This window comes from Musa acuminata, chromosome BXJ3-4 (assembly GCF_036884655.1).
Source record: "Musa acuminata AAA Group cultivar baxijiao chromosome BXJ3-4, Cavendish_Baxijiao_AAA, whole genome shotgun sequence".
NCBI lineage: Eukaryota > Viridiplantae > Streptophyta > Magnoliopsida > Zingiberales > Musaceae > Musa > Musa acuminata.
The window spans coordinates 30,022,913-30,043,680 of record NC_088352.1 but is presented as its reverse complement, the minus strand read 5'-3'; the positions used below and the strand labels follow the sequence as shown (position 1 = coordinate 30,043,680).

The 20,768-nt window shown below is 37.3% G+C and overlaps 1 protein-coding gene across 2 annotated transcripts; it reads left to right on the top strand.

The window, feature by feature from the left end:
• The first annotated feature begins 1,030 nt into the window (after positions 1 to 1,030).
• LOC135637327 (exocyst complex component EXO84B-like) lies at positions 1,031 to 19,998 on the top strand. 2 transcript variants are annotated; one of them, XM_065150013.1, is made up of 7 exons: positions 1,031 to 1,552; positions 4,207 to 4,304; positions 7,519 to 8,557; positions 9,514 to 10,029; positions 14,175 to 14,363; positions 14,471 to 14,604; positions 19,524 to 19,998. In XM_065150013.1, exons 1-7 carry the CDS (start codon positions 1,370 to 1,372, stop codon positions 19,684 to 19,686), a joined length of 2,322 nt encoding a protein of 773 aa, XP_065006085.1. In that variant the 5' UTR covers positions 1,031 to 1,369; the 3' UTR covers positions 19,687 to 19,998. The 2 variants fall into 2 exon arrangements, with proteins under 2 accessions (XP_065006085.1, XP_065006086.1); XM_065150014.1 differs by lacking the exon at positions 1,031 to 1,552 and adding an exon at positions 1,801 to 1,829.
• The last annotated feature ends 770 nt before the right edge of the window (positions 19,999 to 20,768 follow it).

Genomic DNA, 20,768 nt, shown 5'->3' with positions numbered 1-20,768 from the left:
GTCCATCAAGATTCTAAATGATGAAATCTTTTCAATGTCTTTAATAGAATATCGTGTGCTCATAGAAAGAGGGAATAAATGAACGCGTACGAGGGCAAGTTGAAGCCGTGGGTTCGGTGGCAGCCATCACCAAGGTTTTTCAATTATCCAAATAAAATTATAATTAATTTTGACTGTAAAATTTATCCAACATTTACTAAATGTTTTTAAATCATGTATTGCTGTCATTCCAACTGATGAAAGCTTAAGCTAGCATGATGGACGATATTTATTGTCACCCGGCATGCAACATAAAGAAGCTAAAAGCGAAAAGAAGACAATCTCAACTATTAGGATTAAAAAATATATATCTTATAAGTAGTAGAAATAAATCAATTCAAGGATAATTCATAGTCGAGTGAGGAGGAACGCTTGGAAATAAATATAAAAAAGGATTATCTGATTGATTAAGAAGGAAACATTAGTCTTATGGCTGTTCAACTAAGCGCCAATGCCACGCCACAAATGCCACCACACATCATGATTTACTACGAACGTTTTTGTCGTCTGCATTCCAGGAATCCTCATCCATGAAATCATCATCGTCATCATGATGCATTTATATGTTCATTATTTACGTCCACTCGGATAGTGAAACAGAGAAAAATTAAAAGAGAAAAAAAAGAAAATCTGAAGTTTTTAGTATACAAATTATTGAACACGTTAGACACAGATTAGAACTCGTTTGAATCCGATTTGGAATATGAATGCGTACTTAAGTAGTAAAGTAGGATTGTGGAACACATATGAAGAGATAAGTACTGACTAAATCAGGTTTGAGAACAAAACAAAAAAAAAATCATTTTAATTGAAAAGTATAAATACTAAAATTTAGCCATGGATGAGCTCAAAGTACTCGGGGATTTCAACGGCAGGCCCCCCCACCCCGACTCCCACCTCTTGACGTCGTCCCACTCGGCGGCCAACGGGTCTATTTACCAGTTTACCCCTCATAATTCCTCTCTCCCTGTGATCCCGTGGAGCAAACAGGACGGGAGAAGATATCGCGGCATACAACTCGAGTCATTTTAATGTCAATTAGGTCGGTGGGTTTCCTAATCTGCTTCCGTAATTATATCTCGTAGGTCATCACCCCAATCACCCCAATCACCCCAAAGAAAGAGAACAGAAGAATAGAAGAGAAGAGAAGAGAAGCCTTCGATTGAGGGCTTCGTTGCAGCTATCCCTAAAAGCCTCCTTTCCCCTCCGAATCGCGGTTCTCTTAGGTGGATCCGTCTTTTCGCTTTAGTGGATTCGCTTCCGGAGAAGAGTAGGAGGAGGAGGGTCGATCGGATTTGGGATTTGTTTGAGGTAGATCGGGGATCCGGGGATGGCTTCGGCGAAGTCGTCCCGATCTAGGGCTTCCGCCCCCTCCGGGGTGCACCAGGCGACCCTGGGTGGGGGCGAGCAGGAGGCCGGCGTTCAGCTCGCCGACAAGCTGAAGATCTTCAAGACTGATAACTTCGATCCCGATGCTTACGTGCAGTCCAAGTGCCAGACCATGAACGAAAAGGTCCGATCTTTCCCTTTGTGTTGCTTATTGGAGTCTCTTCTGCTTTCACTAGGTTTTATTTGATTGACTACATGGATCATTGGGGTGCCACGATTTTGAATTGAATGGCTGTTAAAAATTTAGGTCATTGGTTGAATGACTTTGCTGTGCTTTCCTTTCGCAACTTATACTTTATTACTCTTTTGCTTCAGTGAGAATTCTTTATTCACCATCGATCTTTGGCTGTTGAAGATGTTTTTGTAGTTCCTTTTTGTCCCTCAGCTGCATCTTTTAGTCGGTGAGAATTCTTCTTGCTAACTCACTCTTCTTTCGACATGCCTATACCACCTTCAATGGCTTTAACTCATTTATCTTGAGCTGAAATTTTATTTGACCCCTCATGAATGTGATCATTTTTTATTCTGTCCTTCCAATGACTTTAAGTTATAATTTCCAAGATTCTTTTTGAGCTAAACTGAAATTTTCAATTTGTTACCAGCTGCCCAACATGTGATCCATGATATATATTGGTCTTGTATTCATTTTAGAAGACTAAGGTTGTCCCATTGTACATCTCTTCATTTTATGGTCACTCTAAATTTGTGAACCTTATCTCTCATAGATCCAATGTATGAAAAAAATGTATTTTATGGCATTTTTTTGCCACTTATTTTTTATTATATGTTCATTTGTTGTCTTAATCTTCACTCTTCTTGTTTGCTCTTGGTCCTATTTATTCTGAAACTCTTTGCTTCCAAAGTTTATTTTTGCAGTTCTAACAGCATGGTTTTGTAGTCTTATCAGCTATTATCAACTAAAATGAAGTCAAAAGTAAATATCTTATAGTGTTGATTTTTCTTACTATTGCTATTCTGATTCTTTTTCTAATCAACTTTACACCATTTTTCTCTTAAGCAAGGTAGCCTCCCTTTGATCTCCTTTGTTTGTGTGGTAATTAGCTTTATATAATCTATATTATTTTCTATAATTATATAATACACCTTTCTCATTCATTTTTTATTGATTTACCACACATTCCTATATTTTTTTGTGTTTTTATGAGCTTATTATGTTGTTTGAGCTTGGGGCTTCAAATTTTGAAGTTTGAGGCTGGGATTTTACTTGAAGCACATTTTCTTAGGTCAACAGTTGCATGTAGCTCATGCTACCCAGTAATGACATCTATTTTCATTTTCTTCGAGACGATTTTCTCCTTATATGTTGGCCTCCTAATTATTCTCATGCACAGAAGAATAGAAGATCTCTGGGCTGTAAGAACTAGAACAAAAAAAGATTTGTAAATTATATTTGTTCAATATTTTTTATATTCTGAAACAGTCAAATTTTTTTCTTTTAGATCTTAGCTTAAGCTTCTGGAACCAAATCATATATCTACATGCACACCATATAATCAGACATGTTAAACTGTGTGGTCGCAGGTACCAAATTGAAACGATTTAAAAACAGTGCAGCATACATGTTTATTCTGTCTCATAAGAATATCCATCCTATTTTTTTTCATATTCTGCTTGAAAGTGTTGTATCCTTCTTGATTCTTACAATCTAGTGTAATTTTTCTGTCTCTTAAAATATGTGCCACATGATAAGTTGAATCATGGTAGAAACCTTCCATTGAGACTGAAACATTTTGATCTGTAAACTGAAATATTTTATTGAATGTTTGGCAATTTGTCTGCAAAGGTCTAGTGGATATAATGTCATTTATCTATTTTAACTGATTTGACTTCTTCATTGCAACTTTGGCAATATGTTCTCTGATGTGAACATATTACCAAGGATCCAAGTGCCAGCAATAGCTGGCCCAACATGGGCCTCTGGAAGGCATGGTGAATCAAAAAGGTGCCAACAAATTGACAACCAAAAGAATGCCACTGAAAGGCATAGTAAACGAGATTACGAGAGAGAGATGAAAAGCCCCAGGTCCTTAAATACTCAGTTGCGATTTGGCCTTTTCTAAAGGACACAACCCAAAATGGTTAACTTATGACTGACAAGTCATGCGCATGGGTTGGTTTGATGAAAAAGTCCGCTGCAGCTTATATAAACAACCTTCATTGATGAGGTTATAAGAATGTCCAATGAGGTACCTCAGCTAACAGCAAGTAAAAGAATGGTTGCAGGAGAAACAACAGACAGTAATTCACCTTGCATATTTATTATAATCATCTTACATTTTAGCATGGAGCTCCAAGATACAGATCTTAGACATCAGATTGGTATTTTCTATCTGAGACATACAATGCTAGGGATACCTTTTAGGCAGTATTTGATGTTCACCTTCTGATTCTGTTGTCTTCTATATACAAGATAGATATGCTTTTGTCATGATCTTTATATAATTCTGCAATGGGAAACAACTATTTAAAGTGTGGTCATTTATTTTTGTTATGATTGTAGTACAACAAGAAGTATTCAATGGCTTACGAGCTCTGGCCTTTGGACCTTCCCCCCTCTCTTTCTTTTTGACCTTCTCTAGTTTCCAGTCCCTTTTTTTTGGTCCCTAATTTCTTTTATTGATTCTTGTGATAACTTCGCGGTTATATTTTTTCCCTTCAAACTATTAATGAATTCAGTTTTAGGTGAAAGAATGTACTATAAGCTTTTCAAAGTAGATGCTAAAATATTAGTTCCTATTCTTCTCATTACTCTTACAGGAAATAAGGCACTTATGCAATTATTTGCAAGATTTAAAAAAAGCTTCTGCAGAAGAAATGCGCAAGAGTGTTTATGCTAATTATGCAGCATTCATAAGGTCAGCAAATAGATCTTTAGTTCTGTACTGTTTTTCATGGAATCTTTCAACTGGAATTGCTAGTCGTTTTGCAAGGCCAACTATCTTTTATAGTTTCAGGACTCGAGTTTCATTATTGATTGATCTACTTTTTTTTTTTTTGCTTGGTGACTTGTAATGTAAAGTGCTTTCTTCTTGTGCAAATGAAGTTTGAAATTTTGGTTTAAATCTTTTGTTCTCCTCTTATTTCTGATTAGAATTTGTTCCTGGTGTGTGCTTATTTTGAAAGTTAAGGGTATTGTGGAGAAGGAACATTAATAAGATGCATTTGGCTCTTCTTTTGCAAAGCTTCTTGACTATCACAAAAGTACAATGAGACCTAGTGGGGATGTTATGTAACAAAACTTACATATTTGAACCTGTTTATCCACTGGAAGTCCAAATATGAGCTGATCCTGCTTCTATTGTGAAAATTTATTGAACAGTTTTTTTCGAGATTATTACTTAAGAATTTTTTTTTCAATATGTCTAGTTCCAAGGTTTAAAGGTTAGGACTGGTTTTCAATTTTGCTTTGGAGTTTTGGAATAGAATCAGCTTGATGAAATTGCCAGATTAGGTTTCATTAAAATATGTTTTAACTATTAAAAGATTTCAAAGGGAGAAAATTTTTAAAGATAAAACAACGGAAGTAAAAAAAAAATTCTGAAAATTATGAAACAGAAGTAATCTAGGTTAAGAAGTGCCAAAAGTCAACTGAGTCTTGTACTTGGTTTCACCCATTGAATGATGATAAAATGAGTACTGGAAAATATGCACCAAGGAATACTTTCTCATCCACTGGCAGTACCTCATGGCATATACCAATCTGCAACTAGATTGAGTCTGGATTAGTTACTGGTCATGGTTGCTAGGAAAATTACCTTATCCTCTGTGGTTTAGGGTTCATCAACTCATTGGGTTGGCTGATTGAAGCTTCTGGCTTAGCTACTTGGCCATTTCGGCCTTTAGTTAAATTTCTAGGGGACAATATAAGGCTCTTGAGAGAAGACTGACTGTTCTAGCCTTCAAGATGAGGTTGCCATTCAATTACCCACTCTCCAGGTCCAACTGTTCAAGCATTTGCCATTCATCAAGATGAGGATCAGTTACAAACAATGTTTCTATGGCTTTTTAACCTACTTTCTCTTTGTTTATGTCCTTTCTCTCTTTTTTCCTTCTTTGTTGTTCTTCTGTCTGTATGGTGATGTGCTGCACCATGCCAACTGTATGTCCTGGACCATTTCTGGACTGTCTGGGGTTTGTTACATGAAGGGAATCCCTGATATTGTCATTAGAAAGGTATCACATGTTTAAACATAGTTTGTGTTTTATATCTATAGATTGTTTTGCTGCTGGAAGCAGATGTCTCAGGAGGCCCCTCTCAACTGTGTATGATTTTTCAATATGGAGAGGCAAAAGTTACTATGCTCCCCTTCATTTTGGGTGAATGACTAGCTTGAGTCGTTCTCAAGCCTGCAAAGAGTCTATTTCTCAATGGACGGGTATGGTTTTGTACAATATTTTGGGATTTTCTCTCGGGGCTTAGATGACTATGATTCAATTGGTATTTCAGTCCAATTGGGTGATTTGGATGACTTTTTGGTTGTGGCAGATCCATGAACCCTAGATTGGTGTACCCTATTGAAGTTTTTGGGAGCCTGCCTGGACGAACTCAATTACTTCATCTGATCTGGATTAGGATGCAATAGGCCATTTATCGGACCATATTGGGTAGAGTTTTCAGATTGATGCTTTTGTTGGTTATGTTTGTGTTTGCAATAGATTTCATGATCTCTATTGATTTATTGAAGTACTGATTAGACAAGGATTTGAGATTTGGGATGACTAGTGTTGAACGTCTGAAGTAACATAATAAATCAGTTACGATACTATAGTTTAAACAAATAATCATGAAGAGTCTAGAAGTAAAATCTTCTACTGTCCTGGATATATGAACCAGTAGGAGATCAACATTCAATATGTTATCAGTATATCATAAATTTGAACAATTAGATTCATTTTACTAAGCAGTTTGGTTACAACAAAACATGGAAGCATTTTGTCTATGCTTAGTAATTTTTTGATTAAAGGAAAATTATACATGGTGCTTATAAGGCTAACCATGTTTTATGGTTTAAATCAAGGATTAAAAGACAGGTTGGACCATTATGTACCAGCCAGTATTTACCAGGCCAACCAAAGTGCCGTTGAAGCATATAAGTCAATAATGATTCATTACTGTTCATTTTCTTTGCTGTTTATTCAGTGATACTTGGCAGTAAAAGTTAATATGCCACCATTGGTATTGTACTGGTCTGATAGATTATTTAAACCAGTATCAGATCAGGATTTAAAACATTGGATTAAAATGACACATTGTGAAAAATACCATTTTGAATTAGTTGGTGTAATGGAGATGAGGATGTTGTTGGTGTTTAGTGTGTGTTTGGTTGCATGGATAATTCTATGAAAAATTGTTTCCCCAGAGAAAATAAATCTTATTTGAGATGCTTGTTTAACAGGAAGACTAAAAGATATGCACAACTCTTCCAGATCTACTTTTTTGTTCTATATTTTTCTCTAAAAAAAATAAAAAATCTCCAAATCCTGTGTCTTTGGCTTTTGAAAAATACTATCACATATAGAGCATAGGTTGCCCTTTACCTTGCAATTTGAATAGAAGAAATGAGTAAAGGATATAAATTTCTTCTCTTTATTACAATGTAAATAGTTTGTAATGACTTTCTGATATTTTTTTGGTGAAAAATCCTTCTGCCCAGCAATTAAACAAACCTCAATGATGCCAAAAAACAATAAAAATAGATCACATTAGTGAAAAGTTAGGTATAATTGAGGATAAATTGAAGAACTTTTAAGGTGGTTATTTCAACATTCAGGCATCTTTAATGAGACATTAGCAAACTTGTTAACTTTTCTTCTAGGTATTACGTATATTTCTATTTCTTGTCTTGCACTTAGGATCTCAAGCATGTCTAACAAGGTTTATAGTTAGGTTGAGCTTTTTGAGCCTTTTGGAACTGTAATGATGGAAGTAACAAAGCCTAATTAAGGTCTCTGATCTATGTGCTTTTCTCATTTGTGTTGGTGATATGATGTATACTTTGCTTGATTGCATCATGCTAGTAAGTTTCAAGAATTGACGAGAACTTGTGCATTTTATGATGCCAAATATAGAACATCAAAGGAAATATCGGACTTAGAAGGCGAGCTTTTGTCAATCAAGAATCTTCTAGGTGCTCAGACAGGTTTAATTCGTGGACTAGCTGAAGGAGTTAACATTGATTCCCTATCTGCTGGTTCTGAAGGTAGCACAGAGAATGACATATCAAATGTGGAAGATCGAGAGCCTTCAGAACTTGAGAAATGGGTAGAGGAGTTTCCTGATATGCTGGAAGTTCTACTAGCTGAAAGGAGAGTCGATGAAGCATTAGATGCCCTGGATGAAGCAGAACGTTTAGCTGCAGATGCAAAACAAAAACAAACTCTCGGCACTGCTGATCTCTCATCATTACAGAATGCTATATCAGACCATCGTCAGAAGTTTGCTGATCAACTTGCTGAAGCTGCTTGCCAATCTTCTACTCGTGGTGTCGAACTTCGTGCGGCCGCTGCAGCTCTCAAAAGGCTTGGTGATGGTCCACGTGCTCACACTTTGCTACTTAGCGCTCATGATCAGAGGCTTCAGTACAACATGCAAGTTATTCATCCTACTAATACTTCTTATGGAGGAGCATATACTGCTGCACTGTCGCAGCAAGTCTTTTCTGCCATTGCTCAAGCTTTAAATGACTCTCAAGCTGTCTTTGGGGATGAATATGCATCGGAACTGGTTATTTGGTCTACAATGCAAGCAGAAGCCTTCGCGCATCTTGTAAAGAGGTATGCACTAGCCTCATCAGCTGCAGCTGGAGGTTTAAGAGCTGCTGTGGAGTGTGTTCAAATAGCCATTGGATATTGTTCTCTGCTCGAAGCTTGTTGGAGGTTGTCACTGTCTTCTGTTCTTCTGAAACTATTTAGGCCTAGTGTTGAGCAAGCACTAGATGCTAATTTAAGAAGAATTGAAGAGAGCACTGCTGCCTTGGCAGCTGCAGATGATTGGTTACTTAGTTATCCACCTACAGGTGCACGTACATCAAATAGAACATCTACAGTGGTTCTGGGTGTCCAACCCAAGCTTTCAAGCAGTGCTCATCGGTTTTATTTGATGGTTCAGGTGACTGATGTTTCCACTGAGATGATCAATTGCTTTATTTATATTTGACTTTCCACCATGATGTAATTTTGAGTTCATTTGATATATTTACAAGATACTTTGCATGCAAAAATGTGGGAACTTTTGTTGCTCTAAAATTGTGATTGCTTCAATAGCAGTAAAGTTAGTCGATCAAATGTCAAATTTTAATTTTATTGCCATAACAGATGGCTGCCTTTAGTGCTAGAAAGAATACCTTTGATAGTGGGGAAATGAGAGAGAGAGAGAAATATGTGGTGTAAGATGCTAAGATGCAGGTTAAAACTAAAAATGACTGAGGATAATGAATGATAGGAAACATGTTGCATGATGGAATCATTTTATTCTCTTATTTGCATATTATAGCTTATACTGTTTGTTTGTCATTTATGGTTGATTGTTGCTGCCTGAATCATGTAAAGCATTCTTGTACTATATTGTTTAATCATGTAATTTGACTTGGCCAATGATCTTTCCAAATCACCAATGCTATATTTTATTTTTATATTATATTCCAAATGTTATGAAAGTCATTTGCAAACTAGTAAGAAAATGACGCTAAGATTGAGGTTTTAAATTACTTCAAATGAGAATCCCATGTAATTGTGTCGAACATGGTGACAGAATTTTATAAATATCAAGACAGCTGAGAACATTACATTTATTTTGCATGTGTGATGATGATTGAGTTAAAAGGATGATGCATGCAATCCTATGAAATAATTATTCAAAATTTATGGTTATGATTGAGTTAAAAGGATGATGCATGTGATGTTGTGACTTACTCACATGGATGGACAATTTGATGATTGAAGAATACCATAATGCTAGAATGCCGTACGAATGGTCCCAATTTGCTATCATATTTGTGATTTACATGAAGAGAATTCTTGTATCTATGTTCATCTTGTCATATGACATTTTGAATGGCTTTGCAGGATTTTTTTGAGGATGTGGGACCACTTTTGAGCATGCAGTTAGGGGGTTCCTCCATGGATGGTCTTTTAAAGGTCTTCAACTCATATATCAGTTTGCTGATTAATGCATTGCCAAGTTCAATGGAGGAGGAGACAAATTTGGATGGTCCTGTGAGTAAACTTGTTCGAATAGCAGAGACTGAAACACAACAATTGGCTTTATTAGCAAATGCATCTCTGTTGGCAGAAGATTTGCTTCCTCGAGCAGTCATGAAGCTTTCTCCATTGTATCAGTCTAGTGTCATGGAAGATCCTCGTAAACGAGGGTTGGAGAGAAACACTCGTATGCCAGAACAAAGAGAATGGAAAAAGAAACTGCAGCGATCTGTTGATAGGTTACGTGATAGTTTTTGTAGGCAGCATGCTCTTGATCTTATATTCACAGAAGATGGTGATACTAATCTAGGTGCAGATATGTATCTAAATATGGATATGAATTCTGAAGAGCAAGAATGGGCTCCTTCTCCAATATTTCAGGTATTTCTAGTGTGTAGATGTTTAAACATTCATTATCATGGGAAACCTTCACCCATTTTCAGTGTCAACCTTTGGCTCCAATTTTTTTTATTGTAAAACCTGCTAACGATGAATCCTACTTGTGGAAATAGGATCCTCTCATTTATTTCTCTTTAGTCTATCAAACAATTCCGTTCCATACTGCATTTGGTAACCATTTCAACTGGTAACTTCAAGTATCGTTTCATTTAATTACTTTAATTATGGAATAAAAACATTACCTCCATTACTATGCATTGCAGAAAGTAATTTGATTTATGACTAGTAGCCATGCCTTCACAACACACACGGATGTTACTCTATTTACTGGAACAGTTTCAGATTTTAAGAATTTCCCTAAAAGATTTGCAGTCTTTTGACTTGCTGAAGAAAATTATGATCATGACATATATTGAAGTGTATACAAAGAAAAGTGAAGAAGTAAAACAATTAGAAAAGTTGGTTAGACCCCTTTAGAATGGAATTAGGCGATGACATCTCTTAAGAAGTTACATGTAGCTTATTTTGTCATCATGCTACTTATTACTATGGTTTTAGCGAGAAGGAAAGATAGATTTATATCTATAATTTATAAGCTGTAGTTGGGGAAGCCTGCAACAGAAGGATCTACCTTTTGTTGTATTTATTTACTTTGGAACTTAATTTCATTATTTTTTGTTTGGAATATAATTTCCTAATGATCCATCTTTGATACAATTGATTAGTTATTGATGAAACTAGTTCACCTAAGCTGTAGATATGGTTCAATTGGGGACACTCATTTAAAGCATATTATGGTTGTTGTATTCCGTTCCTCATAAATTAAAAGTAAAATTTTTAAGACAGTTATAATAATTGCATTTAAATTTGAATGGTGTGTAATTACAAAATAATGTGATTAAAATGTTAGTCACTAAGATTGGAATGTTGAGGTGGATGCTTGGACTTAATATAGAAAAAAAGATAAGAAATGTTTTCATCCATAAACATTTGGAGGTAGTATTGATCATGGAAAAGATGATGGAAATATCTTAAAATAACATGGACTTCACCAAAGGAGACTTGTATATGCACTGGTCAGGTATGTTGAGCCAATTTAAATTAGTGTTGCAACGAGAAGTAGAGGAAAAATGGAGAAGTTTTGCAAGAAACAATAGAAAGAACTTGATGTTCTTGGTTTGACTAGTAGTGACCTCAGAAGTTCCAAGCATGTAGTGACCCCAAATAGTTGGATTTTCTTGCTTATTAAATATTATTGAGATGTAGATATATCAAGCTATTCCCTTTTGTAACATCTAGTTCTATATGCCTTCTCTTTTATTTATGCCTATGTATTGGCTACTGAGAACATCATATATAATATTTCGTACAAGGGTACTTATGATATAGAACTTTTGCAAGAAAAACCTTGTATGCCTTATGTGGAATCCCAATTCAGAGGCTTCAGAGATAATATTTCCTTTGTAACATCTAGTTCCATATGCCTTCTCTTACTCACTTGGTAAATGACTGAGAAAGAGAGGGAGAAAGAGTGTGAGTGAAGGAGAGTGAAAGAGGGGGAGGGAGGGGGTTCTAAAAGGGAGAACCAAGATTGAACTTGTACGGTTGAAATCCAACCATTACAGGTTGGTAGCGATTGAGTTTCGATCATTCTGTACCTTCTTCCTGCGTATCGAGCTGTCACGGACAAACTTCGAAACAGAATGTTTGATGTAATGCTTATGTATGTCCGTGTCTGTTGGTATGTTCATGCTTTGCACAACATGTAGAGGGATGACCGAAGGCTTAATGGTCCCCATTTTAGTTGGGTTTGGTGGCCGCTTTAGGCTTGTAAATAAAGGTTATGTCATGTGGACACTTATTAGAGATTTTCGGTCTGTAGTGGACCATTTTGACCCTTTGTTGTGCAACTGTTCAGAGCTTGTAAAGTCTGTTTGTAATTTGCATTGTCTATGAAGTGTTTCCTAGAATGTTTGCTTGTGGATCCCGAGTGAGGCATTTTCTCTAACCCGTTTTCTCTTTTGTGGGTCCTAAGGGACCATGGGAGGCTTCGGGGAGGCTGACCTTTGCGGACGGACACGCAAGGGTGCCGCATGACTTAGGCAAAACCAGCTAAGTCCGTGACAGAGCGGTATGCCCCCCTCTTTGTGCATTCCGCCTGAAACGAAGCTCTTGTTTCGTGCTGTTTCAGGTGGTATGGTAGTCTTTGCATAGAACAATACCATTTTTTTGCATATATGTAATAAAAAATGATGACCAGGTGCATGAGGCCCTCCCAAGAAGTCTCTGGAAAGGGTCGGTGTGCAGTGGATTTTCCCAGCCATAATTTTTGTTCATCCAGGTTGCAGAATAGCAACCACTATATAAAATATATCTATTCATGCAAATATGAACAGTTCCATACACATGTATATGTCTTATACACTGTTCCAGGCAAGCAATGTATAGGGCCACTAAGGCATCTTTACCAACCAGTAGCTAGCCTAGTCTTCCAAGAAATCTTCGTTGACAAGATTGAGTGTTTTTAAGGGCACCATGTGAATTTTTTAGATAACAACAGAAGTATTTTGCACCATTACTTCTAACCTTTAAGGGTATGCATTATCATTTACTTGGTTCAGAGGAATATTTATGATATTTGCAAACCTGAGGCATCATGGAAAATATCGGTTCCTGAAGGAGAATGTGAAAAATTCTTCTGGCTTTAATATTCACCTAGACTAATTCTATAGTTGATAGGATCTTAAACATTTTTATTCTACTAGGATCCATAATTGCCAATTTATCAGTTGCCTTAAACAACTCATTGATGTTTCTGAAGTTTGTGATTTTTAAGTTAGGTTGAACAACAATCTTTGAGTTTCTGAAGATTCATAATTTAAAATACTCATCATGTTCTATAGAGCCTTTACCCACCAAGTATGATTTTCATTTATCACTATCCAGTATGATTTTTTTTTGTTTCTAATAGCAATTCAAGATTGTGAAGGTTAGTTATAATGTTTAAAGCAAGGATCGTAATTTTATATCATATCGAAGTTTCGAGCGTAGCTCGGTATAGTACGGTATAGAGTATCGAGTGGTACATCAGGGTGTATCGCTCGGTGTGTGTGTGTGTGTGTAAGTAAAAAAAAAGGTGTCTATTTTTGCCCGCGTGAGAAGAAACCGAGGTTTCCTTCTCCCCGCACAAAAAAGGGCGATGTCTCGTCGCTACTCTTCGTTTCTTCTCCCCACAATGTCGCTGAGGCTTCTTCTCCCCACGCGGATGAGGAGAAGTTGTCGATGACGCCGAGGCTTCGTTGCCTCAGACGAGGACGCGACATCTCATCTACGACGTCCAGCAAGGGAGGGTGGCGACGGATTGGGATCGTCGAGGGAGAGCGGTGTCGGATCTTTAGGTTCTCCCTCTTCTTCCCTCTCTTCTTTCTTCTCCCTCTACTAATACCACTTGGTAGCGGGCGGTGACGGTTGAAGTCGACCGTCATCGATCGATTTAGGGTGGTAATGGGGCAGAAGCAATCCCAATCGATGGTACCGCCTGGTAGGGTTTTGAATATCGGTTTGTATCGGCGCACCGAGCTCTGCTCGGTATGGCATGTACCGGTATATACTGTCGATACGCTAAGGTGTATCAATGGTACATCCTAGAATCTTAAAAATACTTTCACCTATCATGCCAGAGCGTATTGATCGGTTTGCCTCGGTAACGGTTGAAATCCGGGGTGGTACCGGTTGGTATGCCTTGGTACCAGTCAAAACACTAGTATTGCCCGGTAGAGGATGATCCGCGTACCGGTATCCTCTTGGATCGATATGTACCACCTGTACCGGGTGGTACACATCGAAATTGAGAACCATGTCACTTGGTAGCAGGCGGTTCACGTACCGGTTTGCTGGCGGACCGGTACGTACCATCCAGTATGGGCGGTATTTTCGAAATTAAAATCCTTGGTTCAAATCTTGAAAGCAATTTACCTATCCTCTGCACCACAAATAAAATAAGCTTTCTTTAAAACTTTGGTTAATAATCTTGTTGCATAATGGTATTTTAGTAGTTTCTGCATATTTTCATAGATGTTTCTTTTCCAAAAACAATCAAACCTTCTGACAACTGTTTTTTTTCATAGGAATTATATGCGAAATTGAATAGAATGGCAAGCATAGCGTCAGATATATTTGTTGGTAGGGAAAGATTTGCTACATTGCTAATGATGAGACTCACAGAAACAGTCATACTATGGCTTTCAGAAGACCAGAGCTTTTGGGAGGATATTGAAGAGGGACAAAGACCTTTGGGTCCCTTTGGTCTACAGCAGGTGTAATTTTGTGTTTTGTCATATTTTATAATAATATAACCCTGGAAAACCAGAAATTATTTTTCTCCTTTAGCTTTTAATGTTGCTTGTTCTTTTCATTTCTGCAGTTTTACCTGGATATGCAGTTTGTGATCCTTTTTGGCCAAGGCCGATTCTTGTCTCGTCATGTGCATCAAGTTATTGTAGACATTATTGAAAGAGCTATGGCTGCATTTTCTGCAACTGGAATGAATCCAGACAGGTAACTTACTGAAGTCACTATAACTCCATTAAAATAATTTTTTTCTTGCGTTTTGTGCTCAACTTTATCATTATTAAGTGCTTGGTGCCAGTAACTGATACTTCTAGCTATATTTTCATCTGTTCTTCTGGACGGATTCTAGCCTTTTTTTCTTGGACTTTTTCTTTGAGTTGGCATTTGTGTATTCTTCATTTACTGAAGAACATCCATTCTTTCTGTCATCTAATTGTATACTGAACATCCAGCAAGAATAGAAGGCATTCCTTTATTGTTCTTACTAGTTGCGACTACCATGCCTACATTGAGAGGCGCTTCTATCTAGTTGAATGACTTTGATATGCTAAAGTGTTGCCTTTTCCCATTTGAATTGATGGGTTACAATCTGGACAACCAAACTCCTGAGAAACAGTGAATTGAGAAATTTCAAACTTGATTCTGATATTTGATCAGCAATTACAGTTTTCTAAATGGCCATTAAGTTCCCTGAGATAACCATTTATTTGGAAGACTTGTGTAGTTTGGAAAGGATCATGTCAGTTATTTGTTGTTGTACATTGACCTTCTCATGGACCTCTTTATGGGCATATTGCCATAGAACAGACAGATGCTTTACCAATATGGGACAAAAACAAGTAGAAACTAAAGTGCCATTCTATCACCACCAATAGGTATCTAGTTCATTGACCTTCGTCCATCATTTCCTCTTGTTCCTTCCACTGCCACTTCTGCCTTCCTCCTTTTTCTTTCTCCATTCTCCTCCTCTTCCTCCACTACATCTTCTCCTTCTTCTTCGTCTTCAAAATACTAGTACATAGCGGCGTACCATGGGTCGATACACCAGTACTGATTGGTACATACCGGTCTGGCCAGGGATCCATATAGGTCCAGTATGTGACACAACATTTCTTGGTTTCGACCTTCATTATTTTTCTTTTTTTGCTATAACTCATGTCGTAAAGTTTGGCATCAATATCATATTTTTACTTGTTAACCTCTATTCATCTCTCAAGAAGGGTTTTGAACGAGAATAAATTTTATCTTATACTTAATAAACCTTCTGATTGTAGCACTATTTTGGTTCTAGGTTAAACATTAGATGTGTTGTTATGTTCTAGATGTATAGGATAGTACATTTTTATCAAATCTGAATGAACTTCAAATTGCTATGCATTATTTGGGCACATGCAGGTTGTCCAGGTTAAACATTAAAATGTCTCAATTGAAATTTACTTTGATGGATACAAGATAACAAGGAATTTAATTGTGTTGAATTGGGCTGGGTGGGGCTCAAGTCAGGTTTGGGTTCCAGCCCCAAAATTAAGTCATGTAGGGAAATCTCAATCCTAAATTAGTCCAAAATACACATTTGCCAACTCTGGCAGGCTTGGACACCGAAGTTGCATCCTATATGTAGTGTAAGAACATACGCGGTTGTACTATACGTTGAGGCACCATATACCTCATTTAGTGCAATCATATGACCACATATGTGGCCACAAATTGCTTGCTGAAACACCTTTTCGAAGGTAAATCACCCTACTAAATGTGGATCTACATCTCACCTAATTTAACAAGGCAAGTCATCACCCTATTAAATGTGGATCCAGTGATTTAAAAAGCGCTAGGCGCCAAAAGGCGTCAAGGTCCAAAAACGCCTGAGGCGTTAGGCGCTCGCCCGAGCGAAGCGAGACGCTAAAATATAAAAAATATATAATATAATTAATAAATATAATTATTTAAAATTTTAAATAAAAATATGCTATTAAATTAAGAAAATCTAAGATACAAAATCAAAATAATATATTATTGATCTAATAAATGTAAATACTATTATTAGTATACTGTTAATAGTATACTGAAGGAGAAGAAGGAAGAGGAGTGTAAGGGGGTGCTGACTAAGAAAAGAGGAAGCGACAGCGGCAGCGGGAGTGTAAGGAGGCAGCGGCAACGGGAGCGGCGACAGCGGTAGGAGTAGCGAGCAGTGAGCAGCGGGAGCGGGAGCAGGAGCGGCGATAGCGGCAGCGGTAGCGAGCAGCGACAGCGGCGAGCAGCGGGAGCGGCAGCGGGAGGGTTAGGGTTGGGCAGCGACAGCTGATATCGGTTTTAATTGGTTCGATTGAACCAACTAAAGCACCAAGATCGAACTAGACCTAAAATCCTGGTTCGGTCGCCTGGTTTAACCCAGGTGCTCGCCCGAAGCGCCTGGGCTCGGGCGAGCGCCCAGGCGACGCCTCTTTGAAGCGCCTGGGCTCGGGCGAGCGCCCAGGCGGCGCCTCTTTGAAGCGCGCTGCCTGGAACGCTCGCCTCTTTGAAGCACGCCGCCTAGAAGTGAAGCGAGGCACTCGGGCCTCGCCTCGCCTCGCTCGAGCGCCTAGGCGAGCGCCCGAGCGCCTTTTTAAATCACTGTGTGGATCTACACCACACCTAAAATAACATGGATTCTTTAGTTGATAAATAAGCATGTATTGAGCCTATTAAAGTTTAATGACATCTTTCTCACGAGGCAAGCTCAATAAGGATTTAAATACCTGCTTAATATTGGGGTCAGACTGGTACGATATCATAAAAAAAATTGTTGGTACTGGTCCGTGATCGGTCCTTGGTTGGACTGGTCAATCCGATGGTACGTACCTATCTGACTAGTATTTGATTCCTTTCCTTTTAGCTAAGATCAAATGGCTGCCATGTAGGCCATTATGGATTATAGCCAGTCGGTTAGTGCTCTTGTTCAATTTCCTTTGACTCCTAGAAATAAAAACAAATTTAATTATTATAACTCAATGTAAAATTTTCTAAAATATGCAAAAAGGAACAGACACCAATATATCTCATTCTTGACATCATGGTATGCAATTTCTAATGGTACCGCCCAGTACGTGCGGTACGTACTGGTCTGACGACATACCGGTACGTGGACCGCCCGCTACCGGACGGAACGTGCTACAAGGCTACAGTGCTACACTGTAGCACTACTAGTGTGCCATAGTAAGATGAAGAAATATTTAAAACCGCTCGGTAACAGTGATACAGTGCTCCAACGATTAAATTAATTGTTGGAGCCCTTTCTTATAGTATTTAAACCCCTTTTTCTCCCCTATTTCACTCTATTACATTTTCACTTTCTTAAATTATCTCAAACTCTTTTTTTCTTACATTTGTGCTCTCATAAACTCTACAAAACAACGATTTGTGAATTGAATCAAGGCTAATTTGGGAAGATTAAGAGGAAGAACTTTCTAATAAGGAGGTATGTTTACATAAGGACAATTCGTAATGGACTGAAATATGAACCTTACACAAGATGTTTTTCAAAGCCCGAAAAAGATATGTGATACTATTTTTACCTAATTTACATTGATTTTGCTAAACTTATGCTATTACTATATTTATTTCTAACTTAAAAACCCTATCCTATTTTTTTTTTATTTTCAGATATTTTCGGATGTTTTTACACCTAAATTAGGTGTACCGCTCGGTACGCCCTGGCGTATCGCTCGGTGTACGGTACCGTACCATACCGAGCCAACCTCGAAACACCGGTACAGTACTACGGTATTGCATACCTTGCTTGACATAATACGTCTACAATTAGCCTGATTGAACTCAAGCTAAATAATATCTTCAGTTTTAAAACTTTCTAATATATGTAAAAATGATCTGACACCAATATATCTCATTCTTGACATAATACATCTACAACTAGCTTAACTGAACTCAACCTAAATAATATCTTCAACTGTTTGATTTTAGAAGCTTCAAGTAATTGATGATTTTAGAAGCGTCACATAATTGATGATTCATCCACGTTGAATGCATGTTTGGGTCTATTGAGAAACAATTTTTTGAACAATCAAATTTCTAGTGTTTGTTTCATGTACTTCTGCTTTCTTGGTCATATTTTAATCAGTTGATTATTTGAAGCTGGAGCTAACCAAATTAATTGCACTCCGTAGTCATCGTTGGAGTTCAGATGAAGTCAATAATAGTTTTGGGTTTAATCAGACCGCATTTATCATCTTTTTACTATTGTGCTGGCTCGGCACTTGTGGGAATAAATTGCACGGCTGTACCTTGTCAGTGGCATGTTGACTAGCATGTTCCTATGAGTATCTGCTAGCTAGCCAATTCTTCTCCAGAGGAAATCCAACAAAGTATCCTGCACTAATTAATAGTAGATATCAAGACATGCAAAATTGTGTTAAGTAACAAGAGTATTCAGACTACGTAAAATTGTTTGTTTAGATTGACATCTTTAAGTGATTTTCTATTGCTCATATTTTGTTTAGTTGAAGAAGGACATGTATATGATGCACTCTTTATTTTCTTGATGGTATCTAAGGCTATTTTTTATATTTCCTGAGAACTATTGTAAGTAACGTTTTGTAACATGATCCGGAAACAGTTTGATCCGGACAGAACTATGGTTTGGGGAAGAAAAATAAAGGAATTGGAGTGGATGGGGAATGTTTTTACTTATACATTGCGATCGCAAGACTCTCTCGCTCGCAAGACTCTCGCTCCCTATCTGTCGATTCCCTCTTCTCTTTTAACAGCAACAATTTCTTGTCTTCATGGTACCAGGGGTGCTGACATGTTCATCAGCATCATGCATTCAATAAATGACTTTTTATTTTAATCTCTTAAGATTTTTTGCCTCGAAAAGAATCACATGTTCGTAAGAGATTTTTGCTGCTTAATTTGTTCTTGTAGTATGTAGCAGCAGAGTTGTGCTTCTGCAACTTAGATTTAGATATTCACCATACTGATTGGTGTATATCAGTTTGATGTGGTAATAGCCTCTTATTCTGATGAATTTCTTTTAGTCCTATTGAATATATTATTTCAGAAAGTTGGCATGGTTCCCTATTTCTCCTTATGAGACTAACGATGTTTCAAACTATCATCTGTGCTTGATGCAGTGTTCTCCCAAGTGATGATTGGTTCTTTGATGTTGCTCAAGAGACCATTAGTAGGATTAGTGGGAAAGCAAGATTTGGTAACGGAGAGAGAGACTCTAACAGCCCAACTGCATCTATCTCAGCTCAGTCCATATCATCAGTTAGATCCCATGGGAGTTCCTAGTGTGCAGCTTCTCTCGTAGGCAGGTCCTTGTATAATAAGCAGCGGTTTGTTTGTTTGTTTTCTTTGCCCTGTTACATTTCTATGTTTGTCTTAGGTAATTGTGGTTCATGCTTAGCAAATCATCTGATTTTTTGGAGTTTTGAGTCCCAAGCTCCAGCCTGTACCATTCTTTTCACCTTGGAATTAAGAATCATTTATTCATTTGTCACATGAGAGGACAAATGGAATGTACCTTGTCTTGTACGATTATACTCTACATTGTTAGTTCTAATTATGGATGAATGTGCATTCTTTCTGATGGTGTTTTGTTCACTCCTGGTTTTCATTTCATGTTAGTGGCCATATTCTTTGGAATGATAAGCACCACCATTTGGAATTTTGTGTAGCAATGTAGCAGATGGTGTAGACTGATTGAATAGTAGTTATATATCCAAATAAAGTTGCCATGTTTCTGCAGTAATTGGTTAGTAATAAAGATAGCCAGTCTCGAGTTAAGACACTTCGAATTGAGTCTTTAGATATATAATCAAGTGAAATTTGTGGGTACTGTCATCCCTAAACTTGATCTACCTGAGTGCTATTATATTATTACATGGAACAGTATTCTCACTGATTTTTTTTTCTCAAAAAAATATCAATTAAGATTTGACATGGGGAAATTAGTTTTCCCATACAACTGATAGCTTATCAGATCTGGATTTAGTGGTAGCCCTTCTTTATAGTCGATGTTTGATGCCAGCAATAAAATGCTTGGATTTGCCACATAGAGGTTGTTCATTTGATTTGAGCAGAGGTTTGCGACTGTGATGTGATGGAGTCTGTCTGAATTTGTAACTTAAACACAGTATTGCAGATCTGTCTGAATAGATCTGGATTTACTGGTAGCCCTTCTGAAGTTATATTGTTAATTAATTAATATATATGCAGGTTTGAATTAGAAAGATATATTAAAAAGCCAAGAAAAAGATTATTTGAATAAATTTTTATTTGTTTGAAAAATCCTTCCTTTAATAATGTAATGTATGTAAACATTGATTGTCTGAAAAGCTTTCCATCTCCAACTAGATTTATGAAATCATGCT